Source organism: Bombus flavifrons, chromosome 2, assembly GCF_040668555.2.
Source record: "Bombus flavifrons isolate JBK064 chromosome 2, iyBomFlav1_principal, whole genome shotgun sequence".
Classification (NCBI taxonomy): Eukaryota; Metazoa; Arthropoda; class Insecta; order Hymenoptera; family Apidae; genus Bombus; species Bombus flavifrons.
The window spans coordinates 3,952,286-3,970,600 of record NC_138443.1 but is presented as its reverse complement, the minus strand read 5'-3'; the positions used below and the strand labels follow the sequence as shown (position 1 = coordinate 3,970,600).

Genomic DNA, 18,315 nt, shown 5'->3' with positions numbered 1-18,315 from the left:
TTTCTTTCTTAAGAAAAGTCTAATAAGAAAGTGAGAAGTAACAAGGAAAATAATAATATACTGAATGCGGATATAAATAAAAACAAACGTAAGTGAGAGAGTGGGGGAACAATCTGTTGAATCTTACGAAACAGTTTTCTTCCAGTAAATTAGGGATTATTTAATGGGTGAATTAAAACAGTAAAAATAGTAGATATATGGGTTATGTGAAAGGATGAACGAAGAAGTATCCTAAGAGAAAATAGGGAAAAACCCACAAAAGGAAGAGAGAAGGAGAGTAGGATGAAGCGAGGCAACATAGCTAACTTAGCGAAGGCGTACGGAAACACCCGAACATTGAGTTCAGCTATATATCGTGCATAGTCTGTGTACATGTGGCAATCAAGCCACACGGTACACACGTTTCTCGCTCTCTTTTTTTTTTTCTTATTTAGCTTATAGTGAAAATAATCGAGTATAATTTCACCACAAGTATACAAAAGTTCACGATAATAAAACAAGAAATTGTGCGTAATACCATAAAAGAAACGTCATAGTTTTCTTTTTAAGGAGTTGTATTTTCAAGGCTGTCTCTATAATCTTATGATTTGAAATATCACAGTCAGAAGTACATTTTTTTCTAGAACGTTTTATCAAGATAGTTCTCTTGTACGTAAAAAATTTGCGATTTGTATTTTGTGTATGGTAACATTTGTCAATAAACAAATTGTGTCATCTGTGTATTACGTATGGAATTACAAACAACATATGGTCGTTAAAAACTTGTGTTAAAAGTGCGTGAATTTAAGTAACAGAACATGTTTGTTGTAATTATCACATAATGTGAATATCACGTGTAAGGAAGAGTGCCAGAAAATATTGGTTGATACTTGACAAGCGAAACAGTCTTTTTAAAACTTGGTGATTTACCGTACCGAGAGTGAGTTTTACGATAGTAGTAACAGTAGCAGCAGTGGTATTGCCGGGTCTCGTGGTTACTAACTCGCACAAAAACATTGTCTTGCCAGTATCATATCGTCTTTGCTGCCGCGGAGGTTATATAATTTCGACGAGCGGTTTTTTCGTTTGCGAAGCATGAGGAGTGTCCATTCATTTAGATAGTTCATTGTTGTTTCAAGTATTTGCGCCATACAGGGCGTATATTCTTCACGAAGAGAGATCTCTTGTGTTACCTTCATATGTTTGAGAACGAAAGTGGATAGGATCACCAATAGGCAGTCACGCCACTAAAGATGTTCTCAATCGTCACTGTTTCTTACCATCACTAGCAATAACGGTCGTAAGAAAACTTGGACAAGACGTACAACAGCACATAAGACGAAAAATGTCCACGGTGATAGGTAAGTTAAATGTCACGCTATGTTGCGGTGTAGGGACAGTTGCCTCTATTCGAATGATCGAATGTTTTCACATCGCTCATATAATTCATGTGCGAACTGATGCTCTTCTCATAGATAGTAATGTGCTTCGTTACTAGCATTTGCAACAGACTTCTCATACTGTATCATTCAATTTTCAATTAATTCCGATCCGTATGGAAATTTTAAGTAATGTTTTCATTTGTACTCTTTTGTATTTGTTGTACGTTAAAACAATTTATTATTTTTCCGATAAATAAATTAAAATTCTTTGAAAGTTTTAATTCTGGTATCAGATAAAATGATACATATTTACAATAGATTTCGGAAGATGTCGCGTGAGTCAGTAATCATTTGCTAAGTGACGACGTAGCTAACTGCCTACCAGTTGGATGTGTCACGTGTATAAGAGAGTACGATTTGAAAGATCGTCCAATATTTTTTAAATTGTCGACATCAAACTACAAAAATGCACGATATATAACATTAAAACTTTACTTTAAAGTGATCCAACTATTATGTATATATGTAACAATTTATTTATGTTTATATTATGCTTATGTAGTCAATCTGTTCATAGATAAAATTTATTTTCTTTTTATTACTTATTTACATGCTTACAGACGTCTATGTTAAAAGCTGCATCTAATTTTTCTTTATAATATTTTTGAATTTTTGCGCTGAGCAATTTTTCATATTTCCAATTATAGTTTCTGGAAATCGCAGTTATCACGAATATGGGCTTCTAATAGCGCTTTATTAGAATACAACATGCAATAAAAGAATTATTGTTCACTGTTAGGTTAAGATTCTACTGAGATTGTCAAGGTCTTCTGTCTCGTCTTGTTGGGTAATATCTATTTATTATAAAGGCCATCATGGACGAAATTGCATAATATTTAGGTCTCAATAAAATCAAACTTGCCATATAGATGCGCTTCTAATTAATTCGCGCGTATTATTGTTTAAAATTGTATTCTAATATTTATTTTGCCAGCTGTTCAGTTCCATTGAATAGCACATGCATAAAATAGACGTTCGTGATTCTGAACCATGATTTCGCAGACATAACAATTTTGTTATTCTTATTGTTTTAATTAGATACGTTTCTTAATAATTTCAATATCTAATTGCAATATTCTTCTAATAATTGAAGAACAGTTCTATTTTTAAGCATCTGCTTGAGATTTAATACTTTCCTCTAATCTTTTACATTATGATTTTATTATAAAAAAAAGAAAAAATAAAGTTTTTTTATTGTTTTTCTATTATACTTGAAATGTTGTGTACATGGAAGTTGTAACTTCAATACTTATGAAATATTTAAAACTTCCTACATCAGGATATGAATTTTGCAACGTAATCCCGCTGATTCCGCAATCCAACCTGGAAACCTAGCTTTGGATTGGATTTTATGTAAATTTCAGGTCACTAGTTCATCTTGTGGATTTCGTATACGTATAATTCAACTTCTGTATGAGTGCAACGTAAATCTGTCTTCAAATAAAATTTTAATTCCATCATTAGGAATATTAAATAATAAAATGTAACTATGCTTTCATTTACATACTGTCAAATATTTCTTTGTACTTTGTACAATTTTGCATTCTGCGATAGTTACCGGTTCGTTGTTTTAATAATATTATGCTTTTGCTCTATATATGCAGAGAGTGCAATAATATACACACATGTACCGTCAGAAGCAGTCACTAATTTTCGCGTTCATTAAGAACCAGTTATTTGCTTGTGTTGAAATATCATTGCGGAAATCCTTTCTCTTTCCATATTACTGATAATAGTTTGGATAGGTAATTAACTAACAGCACAATAGATTATAAATATCAATTTTATTGATTCCCAAATAATTTTATATTTAGACATTTTGTAGATGTACTTGATCAGTATCTTATTATTTGTTAGCCATTCGATGATATTTTGAAAATGTATATATGTATACATTCAATTATTTCTGTATGAAATAGCATTTTTCCCACTATTGCACAATAATACAGTAATAGAAAAAAATGGTTGAGTAAAAATAGAATTATATATTATATAAAATAAAATATTATATAAATTATATATTATATAAAATAAAATATTATATAAATTATATATTATATAAAATAGAATTATATATTATATAAAATAAAAAAATATTATATAAAAATAGAATTCTGTGAATAAATTTTTTAATAAAATTTTTCTTATATTATTAGGTAATTTTTCAGGCTCTTCTATTGTATCCGAACTGCAAAGTATTCGGTTAAAGTGACACTTGGAGATTTTTAAGGTCGCTGAAGTCGAAAATGAACGTCACTTTTTATGGAAATAAGGCATAAAAAATTTCAGTCAATCTGTTGATGCGTGACGTTCTTATGGATATTAACGAGACTTTAAAAATTTAGTACTCTTAATGTCTTTATTTACTGTATGGTACACCTTGTCTACATGTAAATCAGAAGTTTTAAATTTATTAAGGGGGTATTCTGGTCTAGAGGCATGAATTTCGGGCGATTTTTGAAGTTCTGTACAAGCGAAACAAATATTTTTGCTATCCTTCTTTTTAGCATTTGTTTATTGATATTTCGAAATTACGTAAAAAATTCATTGAAAAAGAACTCAATATTTAAAAAGTTATGAGCTGGCAAAGTGGGTGTTGCCAAAAAAATGGGGTGTCGTGGCGTGCATGATATCAATCCTTCTGGTCATCTGAAACAAAAAATGCGAACGGATTCTTAATTAGTATGGATGTCGCTATCGTCTGAACCTTAGAAAAGTCAGTACAATATTTTTTCACAAAATGACGGCCGTTTGAAAAAAATTTCTTATTTCGCACGTTTCTTTGACAATTCCGAACATTAAAAAAATAGTAATATTAATGATTTTGAGCTGAGCGTGGTCCGGGCGATAGAGGAGTATATAAGGAATATTCAGACCAAATTTAAAATAAAGCGGTTCATTAGAACTTGAGATATCGTGCACGCCAACTCGAAAAAAGTAGTTTCGAGAAAAACGCGTTTAAAATTCTGAGACAAGTTTCCGGCAATTTTACTCATAGAATGGTACAGCATACTTACATATTTTTAATCGGCGATTCCTGCTCCATACAACAAACCTTCCTCTACTTCAAAATACGTTTTTTTGGCCTTGAATTAAAAATACATTAAGAAAGGTATAAAATACAGTAATGATTTTATGATTTTTATGTTACTTTATATTTTCCGGCCACTGTGATGCGGCTGGTTATGCGGATTTCTAATGTTAAGATCTTTATCGGTCAGATGTTTATAAATGAATTTACGACGAAGTTTTAAACCGTTCATTTCCGCGAAAAATGAGAATCATTTTCAACTTTAGCGAACTAAAATACTCCTGGAAAGAAACATTCAGACCAAGAATTTTACAGTCCGGATATGATTGTAAATGCTCTTTTCATTATTAAAAAAATAGTATGGCAACAGAAAAAATAATTCATTAAAAATAGAATTATGTTTGTACTGTAACGAATAAATTACAAACAAAAATATTTATTACATTATTAAATAAATAATCGATTAAATGTAATAAATGTTTTCTATAACTTTACGTATACTTAGTGAATGTATATACGCTAGTATATATGTAGTATGCAATTTGTTTCAATAAGTCGCAATCCATTGTCCAATTTTTACATAATGAATTATTTCGCACTACGTCGTTCATATATTTTCGTTACCCACTGTATGTATGTGTAGAAGTTCCTCATTGTTAGGTATTTTCCAAGTAACATGTTATTCTTTTGGACTGTAAGAAGGTTAATTGAGAAAGAAGGAGATATTCGACAGAAAGTTGGAAATCGCTACCGAAAGTTCCTAGGATAGTCTGTGTGATAATAAGCATAATGACGAAATTGAACGATAACAAGTACAATCACGTGATTAGAAGACGATGGGTGAAAGGTGGCAGACGTCTGTGCATCGATTCGAATCGAAGCCAAAGTAAACGTCAAACGGCGAACAGGCAGAAAATGTGCATTCCTGGCAAGGCCGCTTGTACGAGAAAGAGGCCATCAGACATCCGGAGAGAAACTAACCGTACTTTGCCTGCTTCTTACTGATCTCTTCGCCTCTTCAACAACCATGTTTTTACGGTCCCGTTGCGCTCAATTGCTGTTTCCTTTTTGAATTTGTTAAATCCGAATATTCTAAGAAATATTCTACAATACTTCTTCACTATTCACTATTCACTATTCACTATTAGTTCTCTGTAGATGGATCAATTGAATGGCATTGGTAGTTTTACTATAGAAAAATAATATTTCTCTAGTATCATTTTTGGAAAATTTATTACTACTAAAATTGTTTATTATTATTGAAGCTTAGAATTTTTTCTAAATGATGAATAGAAAGAAAAAATTTTCACAATTCTGTTATTGATGATTGATATCTATGTTAGTATAGAAAATGTTTGTAAACATATAGACACGATTGAAGCTTAAAATACTTTTGTTACTGAAATTATTTAAATATACATACATTACATTTATTTATACATCTTTCTGCACTTTTTTTAATTTGAATATGAATTCGTGTTGAAACAAGCAGTCTAAGTTTTGATATTTGTTAATAAGTCTGCTATAATTCCATTGTTTGAATTAATAAAAAAACTAGTATTTAGTATCTACTTTTGTTTCTATTATATGCATATGTATAGAATGGTATCTTATTTCCATAAAATATCATTAGAAAATAATGAAGAATGAATAATTATAAATGTATTTTCGTTGAAACTTTTGTTTGTTAATACATTTTTTATATGAATATAATTAGTTAAATAAAAAATTAGAAAGCGGACAATTTGAAAAATGTAATTATAGATAGTTTCGTAGGAAAGGAGAATTCATTTTAGCGTAAAAAATCTCAAAATTTACGTTGACGGAGTTTATTGTAAGACCCAATTCTAATCGCACGGTCTCTTCAGCAATGCGGTAAAAGTCGCATGAACCAAAATGCGAACATAGCTCTTATGATTTCATATTTCAACAGCATTACACTCAAATTTGTAGCATTTTTACTTTCAATATATTTATATACATAGATACATTGTATATTTTATGTTACAAAAGAAAAATTCTACTTTCAAAAAATGCATATGTGTATCTATAGTACTAATTTCTTTCATTTATATCATTTACACTTTTTTTTTTATTTATTTTTGTATATAGTTGATTAGATCATTCGAAAATCCATTAAAATAGTATTCTTGATACCGAGAACTTATTACATGTTATATAATTTATTCATAGTAAGTTTATAGCGACTAAGCATTGTGACATTTAACACATTCATGTCATATTGGTTGGTAAACCAGGTTCTGTATAGTTCCTGGTAGAAAGTGCACTTTTATATATCACTAAGTACTTTTTGTGTTGACGCATGCGCACGCGTATGTGTTAACCATTACATATTTTGTATTCTTCATAGCTTATTATCATTTATTTTATTCATTTTAATGCAGACTATCTATTCAAAAAATCATTTGTCACAATATTTTTATAATAAATGTAAATATTAAAAATGATTTTATACGCAACGAGCAAAATGATTTCAAATTTTCTAAAGATTATCATCGATTTTCCAAGTACCTCTACATACATAGAGAACAAAAAAGTATTTGTCGTAGCATTTTTATAGTAAATATAAATATGGAAAACATGAATCCACACGGAGTGAGAAAAATTATTAATTTTTATTTTTTAATGAGTATTGTCAATTTCCTAAGTATTTTCTACAATAGATTAGAAACTTTTTAAAAAATTATCTATTCTCTTATTCATTTGATTAAATGACGCAAGGTTTATCTCGGTTACTTTTATATTTTTAATCCAGAAGAAGATTATAGGTTGTATTGTTTCCAAGGTATCATTCTATAAATGTATCGTTATAATTTATGACAAACGCGATTAGCTCATTATATTTATGCACCTAATGCAATTGTAAATAATGTATGTGCATACTTAAAAAAAACAAACGAAAGAAGTTGAGGTGAACTTATTTATGTAAAAGTAAAGACAAACACTTTTCCGAGGAAGATATTAATTTTATGTTTTAAATAATCAACAAAAATTTTGCACTATTACGTGAGCCATGCTTTTCTATTTTTATTACTCGATGTATTTTCTTCTTCGATAATTTTTCAAATTTTATTCTTTATTATACTTCATATTTATTTCGTATTAGTTATTTAGCGTTTGTTTCTCTCTTTATCTCTGTACTGATCACTAATTTTCTTCAAAATCACAATTAAGAATTGGACACACTGTTGACATTGATACAATTATTAAATTCTTCATTTTTGCTCTATTTTCACTCATTATGCTCATTATCATTTTGCTCTATTGGTACTGTAATTACGTATTTACCTACCTATATGTATGTCGGAGTCAGGGTGGACTTTCGGGGCGTTTGATGAACCTTTACTTACTGTAACATCGCGGATGTAGCTAAGGTTTATTGGTACAAATGTGGACACTACAAGAGGCTATGAGTAATAGCGGCGATAGGATGGTCGAGATGATAGTGAACACGTATTCAGGTTCGATAACGAATCCACGGTTCACGGGATGACGAGTATCAACGTAATACACGTTTCGGGTGACTCAATCAGCAAAATGACTAACTAACTATCTGCCCCCTAATCCAAATGAAACTGCCCTTATATATTCCTGTCCCCGTTTGTCGGGACAATCTTTGTTTTTAAGGAGAGTCATATAATCATTCCATACCTCTGTCAAGTACACGTCCCTCCCGTGACCGTGGCTACGTCCAGTGACCGGCTATGTCACTTAGGGCCCAAGCCCATCGTCATAAAGCCAGATTAGAACATTAAAGCTATTTCTTATTTTTATTACTTAAGTGTAGCTATAGTAAAAGTCTGGCCCAGGGTATTGGGGTTTTTCCCAACATTCCAAAAGGGAAGTCCCGATTTCCTTTCATCTCCGACATGTATATACGTGCGAATACATGTAATAATTTTTTATTCTTTAATTTAAAAACAAAAAAACAGTTTACTTCGCCAGGAAAAAAATAAATCAAATTCTGGAATTATTAGATATAGATTTAGTTTTCTGGAATAATTTGCAACTATACTTATATTAAATTTTTGAAGTTAGAAGTTCATACTGTTATTTAATCTAATTTTCAATAATGGATTTTGTTTCAATTTCGGGTTTCAGATTTTTAAAACACATTATATTTCGTTACGTAATATAGTACGAATAAAGAATGCTGATGCCTTCATGATGATGATACTATATGCATTAAGCAGTTTCACTTAATGCCGATGTCGGTGCTTTATGATTGCATGCAGGATAAGGTAGTTGCTTCTAAGTTTGGGTGCAAGAGGCAACCTATTTTTTCCAGAGAAGTCTTTACAGTGTTCGGAGATATTTTTCCGCGATGAAATTACAAGAAAAATACGTGTTCCTTGGAAATATCCAAGACGAATGAAGCATATGAAAAGTATACCCATTGACAATGGTTGGTAGGCGTTATCCACTTTGTGATATGCGCGCGAACATTTAAACGCGAAAAATGAGCGTTTATAGATTGAACTAATCCTTTAAGTATCTTATGTACGATAATGCTAAACCTCGCTGTATAACTCGAGATGAGATAATATGTAATTTGTAAAATTTTATTTATTTTGTTACCAAACTTGTGACTTGTGAAATTTTACTTAGTAATGATATTATACAGGGTGGTTGGTAACTGGTGGTATAAGCGGAAAGAGGGTGATTCTACGCGAAAAAAGAAGTCGAAAATATAGAATAAAAATTTTTTTCTTTTTTAATTTTTTTGTTTTTTAATTTTTCCATCGAGACAGCGATCTACAGTGAGATCCGTTATAACGTACCGCACGCGTACCGAGCGAAATTTCAAAGGCGATTTTCTCGAAAAGAAAGCCTCAAACGAAAAATTTTTATTCTATACTTTCGACTTCTTTTTTCGCGTAGAACCACCCCCTTTCCGCTTGTATCACCAGTTACCAACCATCCTGTATAGTTCAATAGTATAAGTTTTATGTGAGGTGCGTGTTGCGAATTGTCGACTAAAGAGCAATCGGTCAGGTCAAACCGATCGGTCAAAATTGCGTACCTGAATGACCAGCATTGTATTTGCACCTAATCCCAACCGTTAGGTTTTTTCTGTTCATCGTGCCCTTCCGGCTGGTCCTTTCCCGGGGGTTTTTACCTGACCTCGGAGTCATTAGGTTTACAGCTCGGGGAAGACATGCAATTCGGAATTTTCTAAAGAAGGGAATAGGCCTGTCCGTGCCATAAACGGACGACCACTCAAAATTCCGAACAATGCGCTTAACTGTACTTACATTTAATACTGCCTCAGCTGGCAAATACAGTAATACTACTGACTAATATTATTACTATGCAATAAAAATTTACATTTGGAGCATTCATTGCTCTATGTACTGAGGTGAAAGAAGTTTTTTTTATCTCTTATATATTATTTGATTATTATGTTATTTATTTCTCTACATTTTTCAATCAAAGATTTTATCATTTCTTCTATTCACATATAATTTTGACCATATATCTCGAAAATATAGAAAATTTTTATACAAAATAATTAATTTTTTTGAGAAATACGTAATTTTCTTCTGTACTTATATTTTACTTTTGAAGTTTCTACTAGAAATTTTAAATTTTAATAAATGTCCTTGCTACTTGATATGTACTATGTAAACGCAAGTCAAGTTTGGGATCGAAGTAGTTTGTCTCTCTACGTCCGCTTGACCGATGCATCATGATTTATGCAACCTGATTCATTCCTAAATACACACGATAATTTGTATCAGAGACTGCATCTTGCTAGAAATGCAGTAAGGCAGTTTCACAGTATATAAGGTACTTCAGCGATAGATTAGAAATTGTAATTACGTCACACACAAACGCACACTGACGAACCTTGAATCATAATACTTTTCTTTTGAACTCATTATCATATTTATTGTGTTTCTTATTGTATAATAATATGTTTACATATGTACATATATGTTTACATACGTACATGATATAATAATTAAATAATAAGAAATACAATCGTTTGACAAAATAATAGCGTTTGTTATTTTTGTTCTTTAATGTTTTGGCGATTTTTATTATAAAACTATTAAGTAGGAACAAAAATACGAACAAAGGAGAGATGTTTTTAGATCAGTTAGTAAAATTGTTACTTCCGCTTGAGTTTCATTCTGCACAATTATGTATACCAGGGCACACTTCTACTGCGTGATCCTGATTAGAGAAGTTGAGATGTCAGAATACATGCGCGATCGTTTAAAGTATTCATCATAACGATTTTTGTCGTCTTATTATCATATAGTGTATCCATTTGCATTTTACTTTCGATATTGATAATAAGAAAGTAATCAGGTTTCTGATTAAAAAAAAATTTTCGGTTGGAAACTATAAACATACGAAAGAATAAACGTAGAATGTAGAATATTAGATCCATTATTTATATACACGCAGTATAGCTCATAAATTTAAAATAAATAAAATCAATATTTTCAGATCTTTTTACATAAGTATACATTGTTGTTACATTTTTAATTGAACGTACACCAAACTGTTAGAAAAACTCATTTTGAATTGCACATTCCTTTACCGACCGAGTTGGCGGAATTTCTTGATCTGTTCGTTGATACGCACAGATGGCAGTACAACATCGTCCTGTAATTCATACTAAAATTTTAAGTAATATTGATGTACATACGTATTACACATTAAAATTTGTTAGCATTATCATTCTCTGTTACTATTTTTACATGTATTGCTTGTACTATTTAATATATCCATTTACTACGCTAGACATACTTAACATTGAACTTTAAAATACATTTATAAACGTGTTAAACATGTTTGTTTCGTACCGCTCTTGTCACAAGATGGTTTTATGGAAAAAAAAAACAAACTATAAAAGTAGCCTTACGTTCCCATCAGAGCTAAACAATACTAGATCAAACGATAACTGAAACTGGTTTTAAAGTATGCATATTTACAATTACATAAATATGCTATGAATAATTAAACTGAACTTGTAAAAATTGGTATTTTTGTATACTATTGTACTGTATTCAACACTTGGATATTTTTAAGGCAGATGATTTATGGTAGGGTAATGAGGGTTTCCTGTTTTGTGCTCACCACGTATATTGGATGAGCCACGGTCGAGTCCCCGCTCTTGACCACGGTGTCTTTCTTGGTAGTTGGACATCTCAAGGGACACAAGTTGGGTCGTTTCAGGGTTAGGACACAATAACGTGTAACGTAGTGACACTCAGGGTAGTAAGGGAGAAGGAGAATGCTTATGGGCGGTTGAACGTGCCTCGGGACAGAAACGACGAAGGGGCTGAGAGAAGAGAGAAATTGAATGTAAGACAGAAAGCGATACGAAGGGTAAAAGAGTGGATTTAACGGATACGCAAGGGGCGGTAGGTCGTTGCCCGGCTGAGAGAAGGGGAAAAGCCGGTAAATATCGACCCTCCCTTCATAGAGACTCTCTGTCTTTATCCAGACATACGTTTGCTGGCATTATTCCTTTCCTCTACATTTGCGACTAGCCTTTTTCCTCTTGCAGGCTTGTAACCTCCTACCGAACGCCCACGTAGAGAGGCAGAGTACTACTGCTCTCACACCACAAGATTTCCATGCTACCTTTCCAAGGTCAACGGCTTGAGGGCTCAAAGACCCCTGGAAACTGACTTCTATGGCCCGCGAGCATCTTCAGTATCTACTTTTCTCCTTTATCTCGGTCCTCGTCTTTTCTATGGAATCTCTATAAGGCAGGCACATTTTTGGTCAACATCCTATACCAAAGGTTTTATATTTCTCTGAAATACGTTCGGGTAAATGCGTTCTTGAAAATATTACAAGATACCAATATCTCAATTGTTATCTTTTCCTTTTCAGTAATATTCTTCACATAAATAGTTTTAAGATTACTTAATCTTGTATATCGAATGAATCACGAAAATTTATAGTTTTCGTCTAAGAAGCGCAATTATCGCTGAATCATTATGTACTTTGGAAAAGTTTGTGACCGTGCCTGGTTTCCTTGAAATCTTTTGGCAAACATGAGTCATCAGTGGCTATGTTTTCACCAGAGGATTTTGAACTACCACGTCTCGTCTGGGTGAAATGTTTGAACCGAGACAACCAAAGGTTGCTGGAGGTTATGACCTAACTCCTTTTTTCTTCCCCTTTCCTTGCCCTCCCCATAAAACATTTTGTACGTCTTCGACGCACAGTTTACCTTTCATCCCCCGAAATCCTTCGCTCTTTTTTGTTTAAGCGACCAGACGGTTTTCTTCTTGTCTGTTTGGACTCCATTCGCTATTATATACGCAATATGCGTCTTGTACATTATGTATATACACATGTACATCACAAAACAAAGACGAGATGTATGTGTGCAGAGGTATTAATTCTTTCGCTCGATGCTTTATATTCAAGGGACATAGATCTCTGCATTTTTACGATTTCAAGGTTAAAAGCTGAATGATCGTTTCTTATCACTATTGCGACGTTTTGTACACAAAGATCTTCTGCCGTTATGGAAATATATTTTTGAAATTATCCCTTAAATGTACATATATGCATTCAACTGAAAAATCAATATTTTTTGTTTTTTGTCGTATTGAAAATTAAATTATAGCTCTGAATAATAGATTTATTTTTTAAGTAAAGTTGCAAAAATAGGATTTTGCAAAATTTTTGATGTAATTATATTCTTGATAATAATAATCAATAATTTATATCTTTCACTGCCGTTGATAAAATATTTTGCAATGGAAAATGTTTCCTGTTAATCGCAAAAATGATTCCTGATTCTACATATATGAGATTTTTTAGATTACACCATTTACGTATATGCGCAGATGGCACTGAAAGCTTTACTCAGAACCTTAAACTTCACTTGCCAAGTACGTCAGTTCAATATCAAGATTAAAATATTTCAAAGGTATTTATCAAGATCTAGGTATAATCTAAGGATAAGAATCGTAAATCAAATTTGAATTTAATATACCAGTACAAGAGAATCATTCTCTGGATTCTATGATGTCATTGTTAATAAATGAACTTTGACGTTGTATCTCTAAATCATTTTTTCGTAACATTTGTTCATAAGATGTAGGTCACGCAATCCCCTTCTTGCACCTATCCTAGACAAGAGAATCTAGGTTGTGGGCAGTACCGGGGTGCATATACGTATCGATCGTTGAACGGCGTTGCTGCAGCCTGGCCTGGTGCACCGGCGAAACTGGGTTACCTACCTAACCTATACACATCATTCGCGGATCTTGTTCCTTGTTTGAACGAAGCCGAGCACGCCTCTTGTGTTTCTTCTTTTCTCTGTATCCACACCTTCGTGCATTTTCGCCCACGCATGGGATACACTCGTGCATCTTCGTGACTGCTCGTTCTTCTCTTACTTCCTCTGTTTGCTCCATCGCATCATCTTGATTGTCATTAAGAAATATACTACACTCCTTCCATCCCTTTTCTTGCGACAATAATAGAGGAACGTTCACTGTTGGTAGCAGTGTATGCATATATCCTATGATTACATACATGTTTTGATTCATGAAATCATTGTTTATTGTCGCGTAGGGAGAAGTTTGAATTGCAAATGATTGAGCATTTCAGCTGCTTTGTCGTATTTATCGATTAAACAGTGAAAACTAATTCATATGATTATTAAAAATTATTTCTTAAAAGCATATTTAGATAACGATTAATTATGACACAGAGGATACTAAATAATCAACACATTGGTTTAACTGGCTTATGGCTTTCTACTTTTTACATTGAAATTTCACTTTCGCTTTAACAAATGAAAAGATTTTTGATTTAAGAAAGACTTGTATGAAACTAATATGAGAAATTATGTATATGGATAACGGTACATATTTTCCTCAAACATGAAAAATTATTTAATGGTAGAAGGGCATGATTGAATCGAAAATGACCCAAATGATATAGTAGTATGGAAAGAAGTATATGCGATATTGAAACATTTATCGCACTTTTAAGTATGTTTGTACGTATGACTTTGACGTAGACTCTGGGATGCGTAATACAGAGTCATAATACATATTTGTTTGGAACGTGCAGTGCAGAAAGATAAAGGATGTCAATCCACGTTTGCAGCTCTTGTTTCAAATATGTTCCATTTTTTCCGTAGTATAATTGGATAGACTTAAAATTAATAAATATACATATTACTTATTATCCCCCGTAGAAATATTTTGTGAGATTTTTGTAAGAAATCTTATGATTAATTGTATTATTCGTAAAAATGTCAATATTACGTATTGAACTTTCATTCATAAAAAATATGCTGGCATTAAATTAAGAACTTAATAACTAAGTCCTTTAACATAATTGTAGAAATCTGAATATTTCCACTGTAAAAATGATTGCCAAGCTTATATTGTTTATATAAATCATAGATCGTTTTTATTACATTATAAATAAATAATTTTATTTGAGAAATATAAATTCGCCAATATTATTAATGAAAAAAAATTAATCATTTAGAATTTACGAGAAAGTAATTTCTATTGTATTTATGTGAATTTTTATTATTTTAAAGATTTTAAAGAAATTTTACTACTGAAAAGATAAAATTTTTGGAAATTCTGAAATATTGCTATTAACATTTGAAGAATATTTATTCTATGTACAAACACATTTGATTCTCACAGTAATACAAAGTATAAACAGACGGGTGTGACATCGTGGCGAAGTTACGATGAATTGACTATATGCGCGCATGCACAAGGCTGCACGTCATCTTACCCTCAAGTGTCGTGGGGCTGCGCCTACTGCATTCATGCGAATTGAAGGGTCTGCCGTGTCGACGTCCATTACGCATGCGCAGGGCTTTGCACTCTGTCCGCTGGTCTGCGCACGCGGCTGTACCTTCGACTCGGTGTGGGTTTGGCGTTTGACTACTTTTCAGGGCCGTATTACAACACGTGTATTTAACAGTTATGAAATTTGAATTTTTCACTTCGCTACTCATATAAAATGGCAGACCTAACTATACTAAGTAATGTTTTTTAGCAAATATCTTTCCAACGTGATCAAAATCTGATATATTTATATACTTTTGTATATTTGAAAGTAAAAACTTATTTGAAGAGATTGTACGTAGACATTTATTTATTTCGATAACAATTTAAATATAATAAAATAAGGATTTTATTTTTATGAGTGAAAAGTAGAAAGATAGTGCTTAATGATAAATATTTCGCTCTTTTAATGATTTTTTTAAAATGTTTGATATTGTATAGCATTTTTTAATAAATAATAGTTTATCATTAATTCTTTATTGAAAATAATTGAGATACTATATTTATAAGAATTGAAAAGAAATCAGATGCCTGAAATTGTCATGTAGCAAAGGGTACTTTTAAAATCGATGCACGATCCTGTCACTCCTTAGTTGCAGAACGAAACAAGTAGGGAGCCACGGGTCGCGATTCGTAGGTCGTGCGAGAAGGACTAGCCTGCATCAGTCTACGCCGCGTCCCTTGCAAAAGGGTACGCTCGTCTTCACGTCTTCGTTGATTTATCTCTCCCCTCTCCGAGTGCACACGTTACACAGCTATAAACGCATCGTTAAATATATACCATACTTCGATTGTAATATCGAACAAGTAACGAGGAAGTCCTTGAAGAAGGACGACATTTTTGGACAACCTTATGGTGTCCGTATAAAGAATCTCACGCAACCTAGGAACGGATTTGACGCCTTTTCGATTTTCCTCTGCTCAGTTTTAACTTTTACGTCCCGTATACATTTTCCTTCTCGACTATGTAACGTGCGTGCTATTGAATAGTGTTACTAAATTCTCCGTGTGTGCATTGTGTTGCGAGCAATTCGCTTCTTTACCTACGGCGCTTTTTATCGCGTTCATAAATCTCGATACGGGGAACTACAGAGAACGCGCGACTCGGTACTTTTCGGCACGCGGCCGAATACCTCCGATCATCAAGTCTCGAGACTTCCCTTAGTAATACAATAGCGAAGAAGGAAAACGTGCGAAAAAATTTCAAAGGTTTCTGGCCTGTGAAATGGACTCCTGGTGACGCTTGATTCCGTTTTAGTGGTAAATCTACGGTGGACATAACCTATATGTGCCCTGAGAACAGGAAGTTTTCTCTGGCAGGAGTGGGCGGTGCGAAGAGGGAGACGCCGGTCGAGCCTTAAATATCGATTTTGGCATGGAAGAGGTGCGATAGTCCGTCCGTTTTAGTGTGTCTCTTACCTTTGTGCATCTCCACGTTGACAAGTTTTGACAGTTAAGTGCGGGTCTATTACATCAAGTGGCATCGCATGCATCGATACGAAACAAAAACAATATGGTAGTGCGATATTTTCTGGCAGAAAATTAAATTTCATTTGTGGGCAATCGTTTCTTGAATAATGGAATCACACGAGTGAATTTATTTTTGTCATACTATTTTTGAAAAGTGTCGAATGAAAAATGTTGTTTTCCGATCATCACGTGTACAGACATTTTGTCTATAAAACACGTCTCAGGCAGGAATATTCGGTGACTATCGATCGATCATACCATTAAATGTTGGTCAAGAAATATCTTATTCCTTTTATTACCGTACCAATGGAAATTACGTCGTTCTTCAAATTTTTACAATTTTCAAGAATTTGATCTACGTTCCCCCTAGCCTTGAAGAATTTCCATTTTCAAGCATGATTTATGGCGCGGTTCGCGTTAAATACCTTAATAAGTGAAATTGAAGATATATTCCACTAACTAAACTTGAGAAAAAGAAAAAGTATAATATCGTATTAGAGAAGAAAGTCAGAAATGACTATACATGTACGAATAAAGGAAACCTTATGAATATTTAAAGAAAAAAAGGAGAATCAACAATACTGCCAGTATCTTCAAAGAAAACCTCTCGTGACTTCCACCGCAGGGCGTATTCAACTATCACGATAGATGAACTCCATTCGTAAAGCCTTATGTTATATTGTCGATCAAGTAGATGATGACATCATGGTGCAGCATTGCCGATTGAGAGATTCGTGGACAACGAAAGTAGTGTCGGTTAAATATCGATGAGCTCTTTGCACTTGACACCATTGTCCGTTTGTTCAATGTATTGAACCTATCAGTAGTTTTGTGCTCGTCTACACAATAACAAAAAAAGAAACAAAGAAAGAACATTACTTATTTTTACGACACAGCTAACTGAGAAACGTGTTTTTATACGATCTCGCGTATATTATTTAAGAATATAAACGAATGAACACGTATGATAGCACTGCTCCAACGGTAAAAAAAGTTGGTTGATTGGAAATTTATGCAGAATTAGTTTTAATTATTATATTTTTGTAAAAACATCGATCGTTCGAATCCTAATGAATTCGTCATTTGAAAAGATTTTTAAAAGGATCGACGGAAACGGTTTGTTCTGATCGGTTCTTTTTTTGATCAATCTTATCGGCAAAGGCGGTACATAATTTTGACGCCGGATAAGAAGAAAAAGGTACATCAGGAAGAATGGTTTCGAGATATGGCGTCTCTAAGGAGGGCGCAGTGGGTGTAGCCGTAGGTGTAGGACCTATGCACTGTCTCTTGCCACATTGTGGAGGGCCCCATCACCATCATCATCTTTCGGCCCCCCACCCACAAAATCCACAGCCAGGTCATAATCACCACGTGCATCCGGCCCATCAGCCACCACCCTCGCCGAGTCCCCACTTGAATCATCAGCTGAGCCATCATCAGTTGACAGTTAACATTAACCATCTGAGTCATCAGCAGCAACAGCAGCAACAAACCCAGCATCAACAAGCACCGCCACAATATCGAGTCGTTACTGCAAATGCTAGTAAGTACAAGAACAATCAATGAA

The 18,315-nt window shown here is 33.1% G+C and overlaps 1 protein-coding gene across 5 annotated transcripts in view; it reads left to right on the top strand.

The window, feature by feature from the left end:
- The window catches only part of Eif4g (eukaryotic translation initiation factor 4 gamma), a 47,801-nt gene that overhangs the window by 2,173 nt on the left and 27,313 nt on the right, over positions 1–18,315 (top strand). For 2 of the 5 annotated variants that reach the window (XM_069132546.1, XM_069132545.1), the window contains exon 1: positions 17,910–18,291. The exons of 2 other annotated variants lie outside the window; for them this stretch is intronic. In XM_069132546.1, the coding sequence (XP_068988647.1) occupies positions 17,961–18,291 (331 nt within the window). In that variant the 5' untranslated portion in view covers positions 17,910–17,960. Of the gene's footprint in view, positions 1–1,268; positions 1,341–17,909; positions 18,292–18,315 lie in introns of those variants that run through there. One more of the 5 variants, XM_069132547.1, reaches the window with a different exon arrangement.